This window comes from Branchiostoma belcheri, unplaced genomic scaffold, assembly GCF_001625305.1.
Source record: "Branchiostoma belcheri isolate BF01 breed outbred unplaced genomic scaffold, Haploidv18h27 scaffold46, whole genome shotgun sequence".
Classification (NCBI taxonomy): Eukaryota; Metazoa; Chordata; class Leptocardii; order Amphioxiformes; family Branchiostomatidae; genus Branchiostoma; species Branchiostoma belcheri.
Genome location: NW_017804087.1, coordinates 2,276,295 through 2,291,693, shown reverse-complemented (window position 1 = coordinate 2,291,693; position 15,399 = coordinate 2,276,295). Strand labels below are relative to the sequence as shown.

General features: G+C 42.4%; 2 protein-coding genes across 2 annotated transcripts; one reads left to right on the top strand and one right to left on the bottom strand.

Annotated features, from left to right (window-relative positions):
• Window positions 1–33: 33 nt before the first annotated feature.
• LOC109479053 (carboxypeptidase E-like) lies at window positions 34–7,730 on the bottom strand. The gene is made up of 7 exons (XM_019780928.1): window positions 7,385–7,730; window positions 3,985–4,181; window positions 3,362–3,571; window positions 2,721–3,024; window positions 2,192–2,331; window positions 1,811–1,910; window positions 34–1,581 (listed from the first exon to the last, which is right to left on the bottom strand). The coding sequence occupies exons 1-7, from the start codon at window positions 7,605–7,607 to the stop codon at window positions 1,352–1,354; spliced, it is 1,404 nt and encodes a 467-aa protein (XP_019636487.1). The 5' UTR covers window positions 7,608–7,730; the 3' UTR covers window positions 34–1,351.
• A 3,415-nt stretch (window positions 7,731–11,145) lies between these two features.
• Window positions 11,146–15,108, top strand: LOC109478931 (mucin-3A-like). The gene is made up of 6 exons (XM_019780736.1): window positions 11,146–12,138; window positions 12,262–12,320; window positions 12,494–12,675; window positions 12,827–12,978; window positions 13,217–13,335; window positions 13,527–15,108. Exons 1-6 carry the CDS (start codon window positions 11,146–11,148, stop codon window positions 13,984–13,986), a joined length of 1,965 nt encoding a protein of 654 aa, XP_019636295.1. The 3' UTR covers window positions 13,987–15,108.
• The last annotated feature ends 291 nt before the right edge of the window (window positions 15,109–15,399 follow it).

Sequence of the window (15,399 nt, the reverse complement as noted above, 5' to 3'; positions counted from 1 at the left end):
ACAATTTACAGACTACACGTACATGTATATATGTCAAAACTCCACAGACTACGTGCAGACAAACACACTACAGACTACACACATGCCGTGTGAACTCAGATGGTAGAAAACTTTCTTTCTTAGAAGCGGACAAAAATTCATGCGCGCGTGGATGTCATCCATATAATCAAATCAACATGGCCTTAATAGCAAGTATTAGATACAGGAGGAACCTTAATCCGATTAAAACCCATATATAAACCCTTAAAAGGTCGTTATCGCTATGACAAAGATGATTAGCATTGTGAAAACATGCTATATTTGTGGTCTCCGATCGACCGTATCAAAAACCTGTCCAGCCTTGTCTTTTTTGCAGGTTGACCGCTGGAAAGGGCACACAAGTTTCGTCGATCTGACATCTGAATTTCAAACCATCTGACACATCACTAATACTAGTACCCCACGCGCATTTTTAGAAATCAGTATTTTATTGAGTACACCAGGTGAAATACTAGTGTTTTTTTTTTTCAAAAGTAAACGGAGGGACGGCTCCTAGGTATCCTGTAGACAGCACTGGTTCTGATGCATTTTATTTTCACGTTGCGATAAATTAAACTATATTTGTTACGATACCACAACAGAAATCTTAAAGGAAAGAAAAAGAAAAAAAGAGAAACACTGCATATTCATGATCTCGATGAAAACCCGAAACACAAGATTTTTCCCGGGCCTTATATTAGCAGTGTATGATTACGGTTGCGTGGAGACAATTGCAGCTACGCCCAGCATTATCTGGCAGTGCCCTCACGAAAGGTCATCTACCATTGTGCAGCCCAATCTTCCCTTCAATCTAACCAGTCAGGCTTGGTTTTATTATTGTTTGAAAGGGCGAAATTACCACGTCAGTCATAACATAGGCGCGAAATCTGAATGTATGGCAGACGGCTATTCTACATGTATGTGGCATAAAAAATACTATTACTTTAACCTTTAGCAAGGCGAAGCGAAGCAGCGATTTAATTTGAATGAGCATTGTTAAGTTACTTCTGTTAACGTATTTGAACGAGCATTGTAAAAGCTACCTCAGTCTGTTAACGCACTGAAATCAGCATTGTAACGGTTCTTATTGTACTATTAGTCCAGTTACCGGAGCTAGTCCTTTCAACTAGCCTCCCGCTAGTTTGACAGTCCTGGCTGTATCATTTCATACAGCCGAGTTAATGAGGGTAGAGTTTTCTTTTCGTGGTTAAAAAAATTACAGCCAACTGAAGACAAGCACTGCAATGGCCAACACGAAGCTACAGATGTAATAAATCAAATCTTTAGCGAATGTAGAGTTTTCTTTTCGTGGTTTAAAATTTTTAAATCACAGTCAACTGAAGACTAACACAGCGGCCGCCAACACGAAGCTCCAGACCAGCGCCCTGCCGGAGTTCCCGTTAGAAGTGCCGGGCGGCCGGGTGGGAGGTGCCCCCAGGACGAAGTCACATCTCCCGGCTCGGTTAGCGGCTGTACAGGTCTTCTCCTGACTCCAGCCGCCCCACGACGCCGTCACGCGGTACGTACCCGGCACCAGCAGCCGCCAGTAGTCACCGTCACGCGCTGCGGGGAACAAGAAATATTTACCGCCATGGAAAATTAAGACATTATTTTTGGTATGCCCGTGTGTGTGTCTGTGTTTCCGAGTGGCCCTTTGGTCAGGTTGCAATGTACATGGTTGGGTGCAGTCTCAGAAAGAGAGGGTTTTTTTTAGAGAGAAAGACAGAAATTGGTAGAGAAGAACAGAGAAATAAAGAGACTGAAAGACGAGAAGACATGCAGATTGACCGACCTGTTGTAACGTCATGGTTGATACCCCTGACAGAGATGACGGCGTCAGCGATGCCGTTGTTGTTGGCGTCTCTCACGAACCCTTTGATGCCGCTGTGCACCTGTCAGCAAACACAGAAACACGATGCGGCTCAAAAGAGACGTCTAACGGATGAAAGAAATATTGCAGCACTTACATCAGCTTCAGATCTCATTCCTTCGCAGCAATCGCAAACATTTACTACGTTCAAACTATTGATCGATCAATCAAACAAACAAACAAATAACCAATTAACTTTGTGTGAAAACAATGGAACTAGCAACACCGCCGTTTTCGACGGTAAGAGCAAAATCTTAAGAACTTCTGTTTTTTTAACAAGTTCACGGTCAGTGACAGCTCTACCTTTTCCATGAATTGCAAAAGCGCCTCCCTGTTGTCTTCCCAGAACTGCATCAGTTCGCTCTCAGGTGGGAACTTGTTACACGACAGTTCCAGCGTGATTTCAAAGCAGTTCGAGGCAAGGTAGTTAAAGTCCTGCATACCTGGAAAGTCATAAATAGAGAGCGGTAATTTTTATTAATTTATCACGCCAAGTACAAGTGCTAAATCCATTCAAGTACATTCAAGTACCAATGAAGCTCATGTCATTACCTTTACAATTCTGTTCATCCCTTTAACTTGTTCAGCTGTCGTCTGAATGAGAAAAGGTTTTACGTCTGCATCTTCATTCTAGGCTGACTTTGTCTAAGTTTTAGAAGTTCCACCAGAAATTCGACAAGAAATTCAGTACATGCATTTACTACAGACTGATCTCATATCACGCAGCTTTTTGTAGAGTGGACTAGTGCCAGAAAAAGTGGACTACATGCGTAAAAAGCCGTATTTTATTCAACCATTCAGCAAGAAAGTTGAACTGTCTGTCCCAGCTTACCCCCCGTGACGCTGTACCAGTCGGCCCCGTTGGTGATGCCGTCCCGACAGGCGAAGTCGTCGGTATCGCACGGTTGGGTCACCCCGCACTTCGCCATGGTGCCGTGCGGCAGGGAGTAGGCCTTCGCAAGTTCTCGGAACACCTCGTCGTCGGGACACATCGTGTAGGCGTCGGGATTGGCCGGATAGGTTCGGGACAAGTCGTACGGGTAGTTGGAGACGAGTTCGCCCCCGTGAAGGTTCGCCGAGAGGACGAAGGGATAGCGGAGAATCCAGTCCATCACCCGGAGGGTTTCTGGCGCGGGCTGAGAAGAAAAACAAAAACAAAACAAAAAACATAAATGCCAGTTCGGCCTGCTTTGAATACAGAGGAATAACTCTCAAAGAATTGTCTGGTTCCCAAAGGTAAACTTTTGCTGGCCTAGCCTGGGTGCCAGCCCCTATCCTTCGCCGCACTAGGCCATAGTCGTCACCCTGGCTCTAACCATATTGCTACTAGCATGATAGATAAAAGCCTTGGTGCATACTTTTGGTTTCTGAAATGCCAGGGTCTGGCACCCAGGCAAAGTACTTTCAGCACAGTAGAGATACCAGCGAGCCTACAATAGACTGTCTACCAGGCTAACTCACCCCCATACTGACGCTCTTGCCCGTCCAGAAGTCGTCGGGCACGCTGAGGTGGTGGTTCGGCCCGGAGGTGTTCTCGTACCGGTAGACCACCGAGTTCAGGTCCGGGAAGTTCCGGTTCAGGTCCGTGCCGTTGAACCCGTCGTAGCGCTCCCCGTTATCGAAGAAAGAGTACCGGCCAGCCAGATAGGACCAGTCCGTCTGGTTCGGGCTGGATGGAGGGGTCTGTTTTAAAACAAAAAAAAAAACATGGCAAACCTCGAAAGACAGCATTAAATTAGCCAGATGGGACACACACACACACAGAGACACACACACAGACACACACACACACACACACACACACACACACACACACACGCACACGCACACACACTCACTCACTCACTCGCTCACTCACTCACTCACTCAATCAGAGACAATCTTTCTCTTTCTGTCTCTCTTACACACAAACACATACACACACACACCAAAACACACACACAAACACATACATGCACAATCACACGAACACATATACATGTAACACACACACAAGCACACATACGTACGTACGCTCACAAGCATTCACAGACGGTACCCAATACATGTAATACTACTACATATTGCACATTGAACCAAACTCCAAAGACCCTTACATAAGCTTCAGCGAACTCGAAGCCGTCCGGGTTCATGGAGGGCATGATGTGGATCCTAGTCTCGTGCACCAGGCTCCTGATGCGGCTGTCTCCTGCGGAGTACTGATCACAGATGTACTGTACCAGGTACACAAGGATCTCACGTCCAACCACCTCGTTACCGTGCATGTTTCCCACATACTTGAACTCTGGTTCACCTAAAAATGGACAACAATAACTTATTATAGAGGCCATGTACATTAAGGCATTGCAATCGTCACTCATCGAGACGGGGGGCGTCACAGACTTTCTGTATCCTACATGTATGATCCACTGTTCACCGAGTCAAGTGTGTCCTCTGTACATTGTGATGTCACATAGAAAAGCAGTGGATTGCTCATTCATTGACAAAGACTGGAGTTTCACAGTCAAACAGTTGAAATTAACAGTTCCCCAGTCATAATTGCCCTGATGAAGATGGCATACGGTCATCGAAACGTCAGATCTCATCAAACAAGTGGCTATGAATAAGGAACTTCAATCATTCGCCAACATGTTGAAATTATTGACGACAAGAAATCTTGAAATATTGCAGTTGGCTTGGTACCCCCCTCCCCACTAAAGCACTCCAACCTGCTTTAATCTAATTGGACATCTGACAAGTATGTTATCATATCAATAATAAACAGTGCAAACAGCATATCATGCTTGACTGTTGGTCGAGTGCACACAGTTCACAGATAAAAACTGGGCAACGTTTATGTATAAAGGTTACTGGCGGGCCTTTGACGTCCCGCAATTGTTATGTAACTGTATCATAAACCGTTAGTTAATGGTGTAGACATTGGACATGTCGAACATGGGGTTTACGTTAGGTCATTTATATCTGATGTTAATTACATGTCTTACATGTTTGTGTGGACCTTGATAGGATCAGGGCTGTACTTGAATGTAGAATAGTTAATATGGAAGGAACTAAGGAACGTATAGCTCAGTTACTACAAAACACATCTTCCCGTGTTCACATTGCTATCCTACTGCACTAGACTAACTGAATGATAGCATTGTACACTGAAACGGAAGTCTTATCACGTATAGAATTTGAGGGTTTACCTCAAGACCACATGTCCCAAACCTACATCTGCTTGAAGATTAACAGACACATAGATATCAGTAAATTTAACAGACACATAGATATCACTATCAGTAAATGTCTAGTAACAGTTTCATCATGTTTAATATTTCCCTAACTAGAATATAGTATGTTCTCGTTTCATAAACAAAATTTGAACTCGTGCCTACTGTATAAGCTACTGAATTTTGGTGATAACAAGATTTCGCGAGTTTTCGCGTTCTCCAAGCCCCCTTTGAGCACCTCCCCCTAAACGCAACAGCGGGGCAACTCTCCCTTTGTACCGGGCACGTGTTGACATGTCTGCCGCCCGTGTTTGAGGAACAAGTGGGGGCCGTGTTTATTGCCAATATTTACACTAGCTGTCACTTGTACTTGTGCCAGGGGAGGGTGCATGTGTTCAACAGAAATTCGTCTTGTTTTCTCTACATCAATCTAATATGAATGTAATTTGCTGTCTTGATATTACTGTCTTTTTAAAAAGTTGTCTTAAATTCTTGCAATGACTCGCAGGTTATACGTATATAAGAAAATGCATATTTCCTGGTTTATTTTGTTTTATGAACGTCTATAAAAGTAGATCCCACATCTTTGACCAAATATTATAGAACAAGTAGTCTTGCTAGCTTGCAATGGTACACTATGTATAATCTATGACTTCTCCGTGAACAATTATTTGAGCTGTCAAGAGCGTTTATTAAGTCTACCCACCTGCGTAATGTTTCAATACGGCACCTGGTTTATGACCATAACATACAAAAGTCACCGCCTAATGCTAACAAAAACAGTTGTAAGGAGTAAAGGGAGGGAGTTTCGTCTAAATTATGCTTTGGTAGAAGTGGGTTGAAGGGGGGGGGGTCTGGGGGAGGGGTCTGACTATGTGAGCTAACTGAAAACTGCCAATGTAGGCAATGTTTACTAACATGCCTCCACAAAGTAACAAAAGGTTTAATTAACTTTTAAAAAAGGTGAATTTAAAGAGATATACTAATGCAGCACCAATAATACCTGAGGTATGCACACTTTAAATATCCTGGTGTTTAAGTCATCCATAAGAAAGCCTCCGTATGTTTTCTTTTTAAATATAGCAGTCTTAAGCTTAAGGTACCTGGCCTAAAATGTTAGTAGAAATTATACACTTCAGGAATAGAACCCTCGCTAAGCCCGAGGATGGCATTTAGCCAAGACGGGATTACGCGTCCAATATAACTGTCAATTGCCGGTACAAGTGCACACACCTGATACAACAACTCATTGATTTATGAGTACAATATTTCTCTAAAACCGACGTCCATGACAGAAGAAAACAGGTGTAACGTAACACTTCATTAGCCCTTTACACATACAGCTCCGCTTTGCTGGTTACACCCCTTTTGCACTAGAGGAAGCGAACGCTAAGCGGCCAGACACATTTGGCATGCCGCTAAGAAAAAAAAACCGTATATTTTTACGCTTTCTCTTCTTTGTCTTTTAAATCGTACTTTTGTATGCATCATATTCCAGTTATGAAAGCAGGGAAATCCGATTTTCGGTACAGATAACGGTCTCATAAAACAATTCTGAAATGGTCCTTCCTGTCACACCATTGGACGATGTCATGATAAGAGACCCATGCAGATATCGATCGTTTAGAAGAACTTCAAACAACATCATACCACTATATGGACAACTTGCCTATGTCCTGTTATATACAAGTAAAATTACGACCACGTCCGTTGTATACATTTTTGTCAAAGGAAGCTATGACAGCAAGAGCCAACAGCTAACAAGGATCTATGGAAACATGACAGCTGAATAATGCCGCATCCACAACTGTGCCAATAACGCCCTAAAGCAGCTGTCGTAAAACCTGCGGCGAGTATGACAGGTGCCCGGGCTCTAGGGTAACAGATCGAACGTACACTGTACGAAAATACCGAACAGACTTTCCAAATACGACTCTGTGTCTTACATATTTCTCCCCGGGCCCTTTTATTATCAAGTTTACACACTAAATGTATGACTTCCTTTATTGTTTGAAAAAAGGGACTGAGAATAAACTTTTCTATAGTAAAAAGGAGGCACCACCCTTTAAGTACACGGAACTCCCCCTAATACGGCGTGGTCACATTTGCGTACAATTTTGATATCCTTAAATTTCTAAGCAGACTGTGACAGAACCTACCGACAACTCTAAGGATTTTCCCTAAGAATATGGTTGAATTTCGGACTATCCCAGTGATTTGAGATCTTGCGACAATCTTACGACAATCTTGCGACAATCTCACGACGTTTGTGAGCTGAACGTACCTGGCTCGTGGTCGCCCAGGTTGTCGCTGATCTCCATGACCCAGAGTTCCCGGCCCTGCACGCTCTGCCCCACCGTATAGACCTGCATGATCTCCGGGCACTGTAACGCCGTCTCCGTAAGAACGCGCGTCAACTCGGTGTAGTTGTGATACACGAAGTCTATATCAGCCGCAACGCTCGCTACAAGTAGTAGCCCTATGGCTAGAACCGTTCCAAACGGCATCTTACAACCAAAATGCGGACTTTTTCTCAAACGAAAATGGTGGTGAAAATAATTCCAGTACAGTAGCGGTGCCTATATCTCTATGTCTCCACCCCACAAGCAGGACTACTGTGTACCAACATGCTGGTCTGTGTGTTTGCAAGGGTCATGTGTTCTCGTGTCACGTGCTTTCGCAGAGTGTTGCGGTCTGTCAGAACTGTTTACTAACAAGTCAGCTTCGGTCAATCTAGATATTACACTCTCTACTGCAATACAGTGTCTACCAGAATAACAACGCCGGTTAAAAAACAGTCAAATGTATTGGCCAGAAGAGTTTAGCCACTTTGTAGTTCATGAATTCATTGAAACCCTAGCCAGCGCTTGAGGGGCAATACAAGTCAAAGAAATAGAAACACCACAATGCATGTATTAGCCATGTACACACCTACGGTAAAAACTGCACAAGAAGACCATCCAGGAACCAACAAAAGGTTGTCTATGTGGACAGGTAGTCATAATAGTTTTGATGCGTGTGTCAATAGGGAAAAATACTTTTGTGTTGGACCAAAAGTTTTATAAACTCAAAAATATTTTAAAAAGTCACGCCATTGGCCATGTGGACCTTGTGTAAAAGTTGTCACTTGCACAGGTTTGGCTGTATTATGTATAACACATGTGATATTCCATGCAGTAACATAACTTAGCATAATCATGGGTCAAAACACGTATAATCGCGCCTCGCTGCTAGTTTAGTACATCTATACAACGTACAAGTTGCATTTATGCATCTGTCCGCACTGTGGCGCTACATCTTTCCATTGCTAAGTCTCAATGGAGAAATAGTTTATGTAAGCATGCACCGTGTTTTAAGATTGCTTCACTGAAGCTATCTTAACACACGGTGCATGCTTACATAAATCACATCTGTGCACTGCAAACATTACAAGCGTCAATTACAACACTACAAGCAAACCATTACACCAAAGAAAGAAACGAGACTAAAGCATCTGGACTCACCAAGCCGCCTCTTCGAAATGGCAGTATCGTCTGACTTTGGACTGTTCTATTCTTATGTAGGTAATGTTTAAGAAACATTGTCCTTTTAATTACCCAAATCTCGCCATAATGAACATGATGACCACTTTGCGGACACGTAGTCGCTTTCTCACATGCAGTACTCGTGCTTTGTGGTAATCTTACTGTTATTTTTTGTGCTAAAAAGAAACTTTAGTACATTTCTTCCCCCCGTTCAGATGCAAGCAATACTTTCGTCCTACATCTTTCCACCTGTTTTTAGCTTCAGTTACATCACCGGTGTATGTAGATGTACATACCGGCTTCATTCTAACATAAAAATCATTTAAAGGCACATAAAGCGATTTCAGTGCAGTAAAACTGATTTGATTTTGAAAGTCAATTTTCTGGTAATTTTCGTAATGTAGTAAGTTTAATCAATAAAGGTAGCTAAGCCACTTCAAAATAAATCATGCACTCAAAAATGAGAAATATTTTCAACATACATGTGGCAAAGCACCCTTGTACCAAAATTTGCGGTCACGTTGCTTTTATATCTGCCCAAATCGTTCGAACGATTTTGCACCAGGATAAAACGTTGGCCATGGGCGAACATTCTTACCCTATTCCCCCATGTCATGTGGTGTATCCCGTTACAGCTACATACCTGTTCCGCTTACCGCACTTACACATGACGTACTTAGTTCCACTTCAGTGACTACACGAGAGATAGAAGGACATTCCCAGTTACATGCTCGACAGGTGCTTTTGTCGAAGAACTACTGAGACACTTAAAGAACTAGTTTCTGTCTTGAAGACGCTGAGAGAACACTCCACACAGGTAAAGACTTTCTTTATAAAGTCAGGCAAGCAAAGTTTGTGTTTTAGTTTCCTTAAAAGTCAACAGGTGTATGGGGAGAGGAAGTCAGTAAAAGAAACAAAATGGCGTCCAAGGTCATCTTAACTTAGACCGCAGGTAGTCTGTCATTTGCGTTCTTTCTTTGACATTTTTTGCTATGTTCACTAGATACACGTGTTCTTGTGTATCAATTCTTCTATTTAAGCTACGTAAACTAACTGATAGTTACTAAGTCAGGTTGTAAGTAGGCAGGCATTGTTTATGTTGCTTTGTTAGCAGGTGAAGACAAGAGCAAAATAAAAGGTGCCTTGAGTCAAAGACCATGGCCAGCCCATGAGTGGTCGTTGGAAGTGGGTGTAGAAACTTTGGAAACTGTTCTAACATCTTGTAATGATAATTTTTTGTAATATTCGTGTACAAATTAGTTTGCCTTCACGCTTAAACGTGTACCTTTTATATCCACCCCTTTCTTGTCTTCTTGGTTTAATCCTTCCAGAACTACTGACATACTAAACCTAAACTGTACAGCCCATGTACACTCCATTGTAGTAATTTGTACGTATTACTAAAAAAATATTAACGTCGCCACCAGGATAGGATATATATTTTTCCTACCAACTTTGACGTTGGTGGTTAACGTAGTTTCTGACAACAGAAATCTGTGAAAACTAAACACAAGTTTCTTTTCTAAATCATCATACAACTGTGATCCGTACATTTGTAACGGCAAGACATAAATGCATGCAAATGTTCCACGACCCCACAGCAGTCCTCATGGCCCAATAATACACACCTGACTTCATCACTGTAGCTGTAATGCAGGAAATACGACCAGGAAGGAAACAAGTGAATAGTGTGGGTGCGTGACTTGGCGTCCTTCCAACACAGCAGTGGATGTTGACAGAATTCATTATGCACAGTTCAGTGGCTACGTTAAATGCCAGGTGCTAGAACAGGGCTCTCCCCAAGTAATGAAGCAAGGGTGCTCTTCCAAAAATCCTAGTACACCTATCCCAAAATGTTCGCATTTAGGGTTTTCCCTAAGTATTTTCATGAAAATTCCCTGATTTTTCATCAACCAATTAGGGAGCACCTCTCTCCTAAGAATTTCTGGTGAGACTCCCGTAGGAAGAAACACGTTTAAAGTGACACTGCTCTCCCGTATCGTACCCAAGCCTTCTGAGATCTGACCTATGATAGCAAATTGTAGCGGGGAACGCTTGAGGCTTCCCTTGAAACAAGGCATCCTAAATATGTGATCTTTGTGTATGCCAAAGACTGTGACAATAATGTAGTGTTGTCAGGGATGGAAGGCATGTCATGGCGCAGTGTTGTTGTCAGTCAACTGAAACATGTCATTAGTATGCGCATCATGTTTCTTTGTAACAAGTGTGCTTCACAAATGAATGTGACGAAACTCAATCCTGAAGTCTTGGCACAAAGCGCTTAATTGTATCATTTGTAAGGAGGGTTAGGAAGGAAAGGGACAAGCAAAATGCAAGAAATCTGAATAGTCTAGTCGTGCAAGACAAAACTACGATACTATGCAGCAAACGTCTGTTTACAGTAAATTACTTTAGCATAAATATTTTCAGTGCAGTCACAGCCCATCGTTATTGATGTGTGAAAATGATACTAAATGTGTGAATTTTTATTCTTCAGGTCGCAAATATCGTCAGTGCCATGATGCTTCTTCTGTGTGGTCATCTAGCAAAGGGAGCACCCCTCTTCTTTGTTGTCTTTTCTGCCTTTACAACAATACCATTGGTCACAGCAGTCACAACTGAAAAACCGGCTATTACAGCGATCACGACCGAAACACCGTATACTTCAGCCATCACGACTGAAGCACTGGCTACTACAGCGATCACGACTAGTACTGAAGTACTGGCTACTACAGCGATCACGACTGAAGCAACGGCTACTACAGCGATCACGACCGAAGCAACGGGTACTACAGCGATCACGACTGAAGCACCGGATACTACAGCGATCACGACCGAAGCAACGGGTACTACAGCGATCACGACCGAAGCAACGGGTACTACAGCGATCACGACTGAAGCAACGGCTACTACAGCGATCACGACAGAAACACCTGCTACTACAGCGATCACGACTGAAGCACCGGCTACTACAGCGATTACGACCGAAGCAACGGCTACTACAGCGATCACCACTGAAGCACCGGCTACTGCAACACAGGCTACTACGGCGATCACGACTGAAGCACCGACTACAACAGAGATCAACACTGAAACACCGACTACAACAGAGATCAACACTGAAACACCAACTACAACAGTGATCAACACTGAAACACCGACTACAACAGAGATCAACACAGAAACACCGACTAGTGCAGCGATCATGACTGAAGCACCGACTACAACAGACATCAACACTGAAGAGCCGACTACAACAGTGATCAACTCTGAAACACCGGCTACAACAGAGATGAACACAGAAACACCGACTACTACAGCGATCATGACTGAAGCACCGACTTCTACAACGATTATGACTGAAGCACCAACCACCGCAAAAGAGCCTGCCACAGTCACCACTGCAAGAAGGATTATACCGTACGAGTTGGTTCTTGGGTTGCCATTTCAACCAGAGTACAGCAACAGGACAACAATTGAATTTATGAATCTAGCGGACACGTTTCGAACAGCGGTAAGGTGGGGGGAAGGCATAGAAAAATAGTCCTTGTGTTCCTTGAGATGCTTTGTTATTACGTATATGTAATCAATATGTAGCAACTATCGAAAAACTTATTTTATTTTTTGTACTTTTCAGATTTTTCCGATATACATCAACCAGCCAGGATATGTCGACATCAGACTGATTCGATTTGTGTAAGTTGTATTTTATGATATCTATGCCACCAAAAAATTAAGTACTATTGTTGGTATTGGTCAAAATTTGTAGCATCGAAAAATCTTGCTGAACTTAGTATGACTAAAATTGTCAAAGTGACAACTAACATCAACTTTTACTAACTTTTGCTTCTTTGAATCGTCATGTCTAGCCCAGGAAGCACAGTGGCCAGGTTTGCTACAATCTTCAACACAACAAGGTCGGAAGCAGACTCGATTATTACCCAGCGAGCACAGGAACAGCTACGAGAACTGATCAACAATGGGGCGCTCGACACAGCACTAAACATCACCAATGGAAATGCACTACGGCTAGCCATATTTACTGACGAAGGTTAGAAGCGTCGTGTTGCTTTGTGTTTTGTCGTTGGTCTTTTTAAAGTAAAGTATGGTCATTTAAACGGAAATTGTCAGATTTTGACTTTTTTCAACTTTGAACGACTTACTCACTTACTGCCTAAACGTTCACTTTTTTCGTACAACAGAGATTCAACAGATCTTAGACGACCCAAGTTTTTGCACCCTTGAATGTGGGGATGGGAGTTACTGTCATCTGAGTGAAAAGTACCCAGGCAGGGTTATCTCGGAGTGTGTGTGTGAGGAGAACCGTTATGAGGCCGGGGACGGTGGTTGTCAGGTAAAGCATAATTGTAGAGTCTAGGCTTTGTTCCAACACAAGAAAGGAGATCACCATTGATTTTTAGTCACAAACTCTACAACTATGGATTCACAGATGAGCTTTCCTTCGCATAATGGTTGCTTGTTTGTTTGTTGAGTTTCGCCAAGGATCTCAGCCTTTCGTTTGGTGTATCAAGCTGAAAAAAGACAGCACTAACAGAACAATGAAATATTGACATTGAATGTCTCTCTCCCAGATTATCCCAGCCAACACCACCCACATTGTGTCGGCGCTTACAGGAGTTTTGGTGGTCCTGGCGATTCTCTTTGTAATCGCCATTATTGCCATCGGCTTCCTCGTTGTCAAGCTAAGAAGGTAAAGAATAAGCGTGGATGTTTTTAGCGACCCTCGAAAAACTCTCCGTCTATGATATGTTTATGTGTTGAAGCATGTAACAAAGATGGCATGACATTAGGACAATGCTGGTACATTTGTATGATTAACTTGAATTGTTGCTCCATAATGTTCTATTAAGAAAAATGATAAAACTGATGTTTCTCCCACAGAATGTCGGGAAAGATAGCTCTTACGGACGACGTCATTGGTACGGAATATGCCACTGTTGGCGGGGGGAGTTCCCCAGTCGCCCCTCCGCGGAGGAGGACCAAACGCACGGCCCCGAGACACTCCTACACCCCAGCGACATCAATTGGTACTGCAGGTCAACAGGCTGGAATAGTCAACAGCGGTGTGGTGCCAAAAGACACCGCCCCAACTCGCTACTCAAAGAACATAGAGGAAGAATCTCCTTACCAAGCGCTGAATCCTGACACTATGGAAGCCACAACCTACACAAGTCTGGGCGAAGGGAACCAGAGACCAAAGAACGAAAGCACGTATACAAGCCTTAGTGCTGAGCAAGCAAAAGATGCATCTTTGTACCAGAATGTTGGTAGGTCAGATGAGACGGCTCCAGAGGCACTTGAGATGGCAGAATATCAAGACCATGTCTACCTGGACCTTTAAAATGATTCAATTGAGGTCAAGAATCGTAGACAGCTTTGACTGGATGGACCAAATGCTACCCACGACAAATGAATGTTATCATATTGTCTGTAGAAATGTATGTCTATTGATAAAAAGACAGCCAAATCTACAACAGACATTAACATGTATCAGTTGTCTCTTATACTACAACGGGATACAAATATTATAATTGTCTCATTTAAATGATGCAGACAGGAATAACAACTGTATATGCAGCATGATCATTGTAGTAGCAAATGAACTTGAACTGTGACTGTAGTTGGTATATTTTAATTAGCTAAATATTATACATGTTTCCAATTGTAAGTCATTAGAGATATCGGAGTTTTTCTCTCCATAAGTTCCTGAATAGACTACTCAAGGCAATACCACTTACATCAGCTGGATCGATGGTGACTATTGTGATGATGGATATTGGTAGTGAATTGTTATTGGCAATTGTAGCTGATAGAGCAGTAGTTATCCATCACAGGCACTTAGCCTTTGATTGACCCTTGTCATATTGCAATTTTAACCTTCTCACTGCTGCCTACGCATGTAACCAATACAGATTGTATGCTAAAAGGCCAACCTAGCATGGAAAAGGTTAATGTACAGTGTATACAATATTGAAGTAATTGAAAGAAGTATGATTGTTGTTCAGTGAGAAGTACATTTACACCCATAGCAAAGTACATAATTTTACTATACGACCAGTATAGTAGTATATGTTACATGTAGCTTTACGTTTATATGGATGCCTCATTGTTAATGATTATTTGGTATGGCTTAGAATTATTTTCCTGTATTTAGTCATGAATTTTTGTTAAATAATCAGGAACTATAATATCCCTCGCAACGACCTTGTATTTACATACTCAGCAGTATGTTTAGCAATGTGTTTTACTTTGTTTCTTATTCATACTTAACTGCATGTACTTAGCCCAAACGCTATTATAATAATGTATATTGTTCATTTCCTGTCTCATTAAGAAAATGTTATTTCAACTTTCAATTAAGATAAAAGGATTATCTGAAAACGACATTTGTTTGCCTTTAAGCGGATTTTCTAGGACCTCTTTGACGAGGAAAATTACATCACGTATCAGTCCTTTCTTTATACAGAATAAATATGCAAAGTTTTATCGATTTTGTGCTGACGTGGAGTCTAGAATCTGGTGTACTTTGCATGCCAGCAGGGTTTATACAGAGGAAATGATTCAGTAATCAGTCTGACAATCAATTCCGAACTGACACGAACATATTCCTGGGGCGGCAGCTCAACAAAGAACGTATTAACTCGATCAATCCGTGATGTTCCCTCTGAGACTGTGATGCTACCCAGGGGAATGGAGACTGATGTTGCTCTGTAATGAACATAGAGAGGGCCTGAGATACCTACCAAACATACAC

Excerpts from the sequence above, each read along its gene's own strand:
- LOC109479053 (XM_019780928.1), bottom strand. The coding sequence starts at position 7,607 with ATGCCGTTTGGAACGGTTCTAGCCATAGGGCTACTACTTGTAGCGAGC. Across the intron at positions 3,025-3,361 it reads ACTTCTGGACGGGCAAGAGC|CCCGCGCCAGAAACCCTCCG; the intron begins GTCAGTATGGGG and ends TTTTCTTCTCAG. Across the intron at positions 1,582-1,810 it reads CAACCATGACGTTACAACAG|CGCGTGACGGTGACTACTGG; the intron begins GTCGGTCAATCT and ends TGTTCCCCGCAG.
- LOC109478931 (XM_019780736.1), top strand. The coding sequence starts at position 11,146 with ATGCTTCTTCTGTGTGGTCATCTAGCAAAGGGAGCACCCCTCTTCTTT. Across the intron at positions 12,321-12,493 it reads ATCAGACTGATTCGATTTGT|CCCAGGAAGCACAGTGGCCA; the intron begins GTAAGTTGTATT and ends CGTCATGTCTAG. Across the intron at positions 13,336-13,526 it reads CTCGTTGTCAAGCTAAGAAG|AATGTCGGGAAAGATAGCTC; the intron begins GTAAAGAATAAG and ends TTTCTCCCACAG.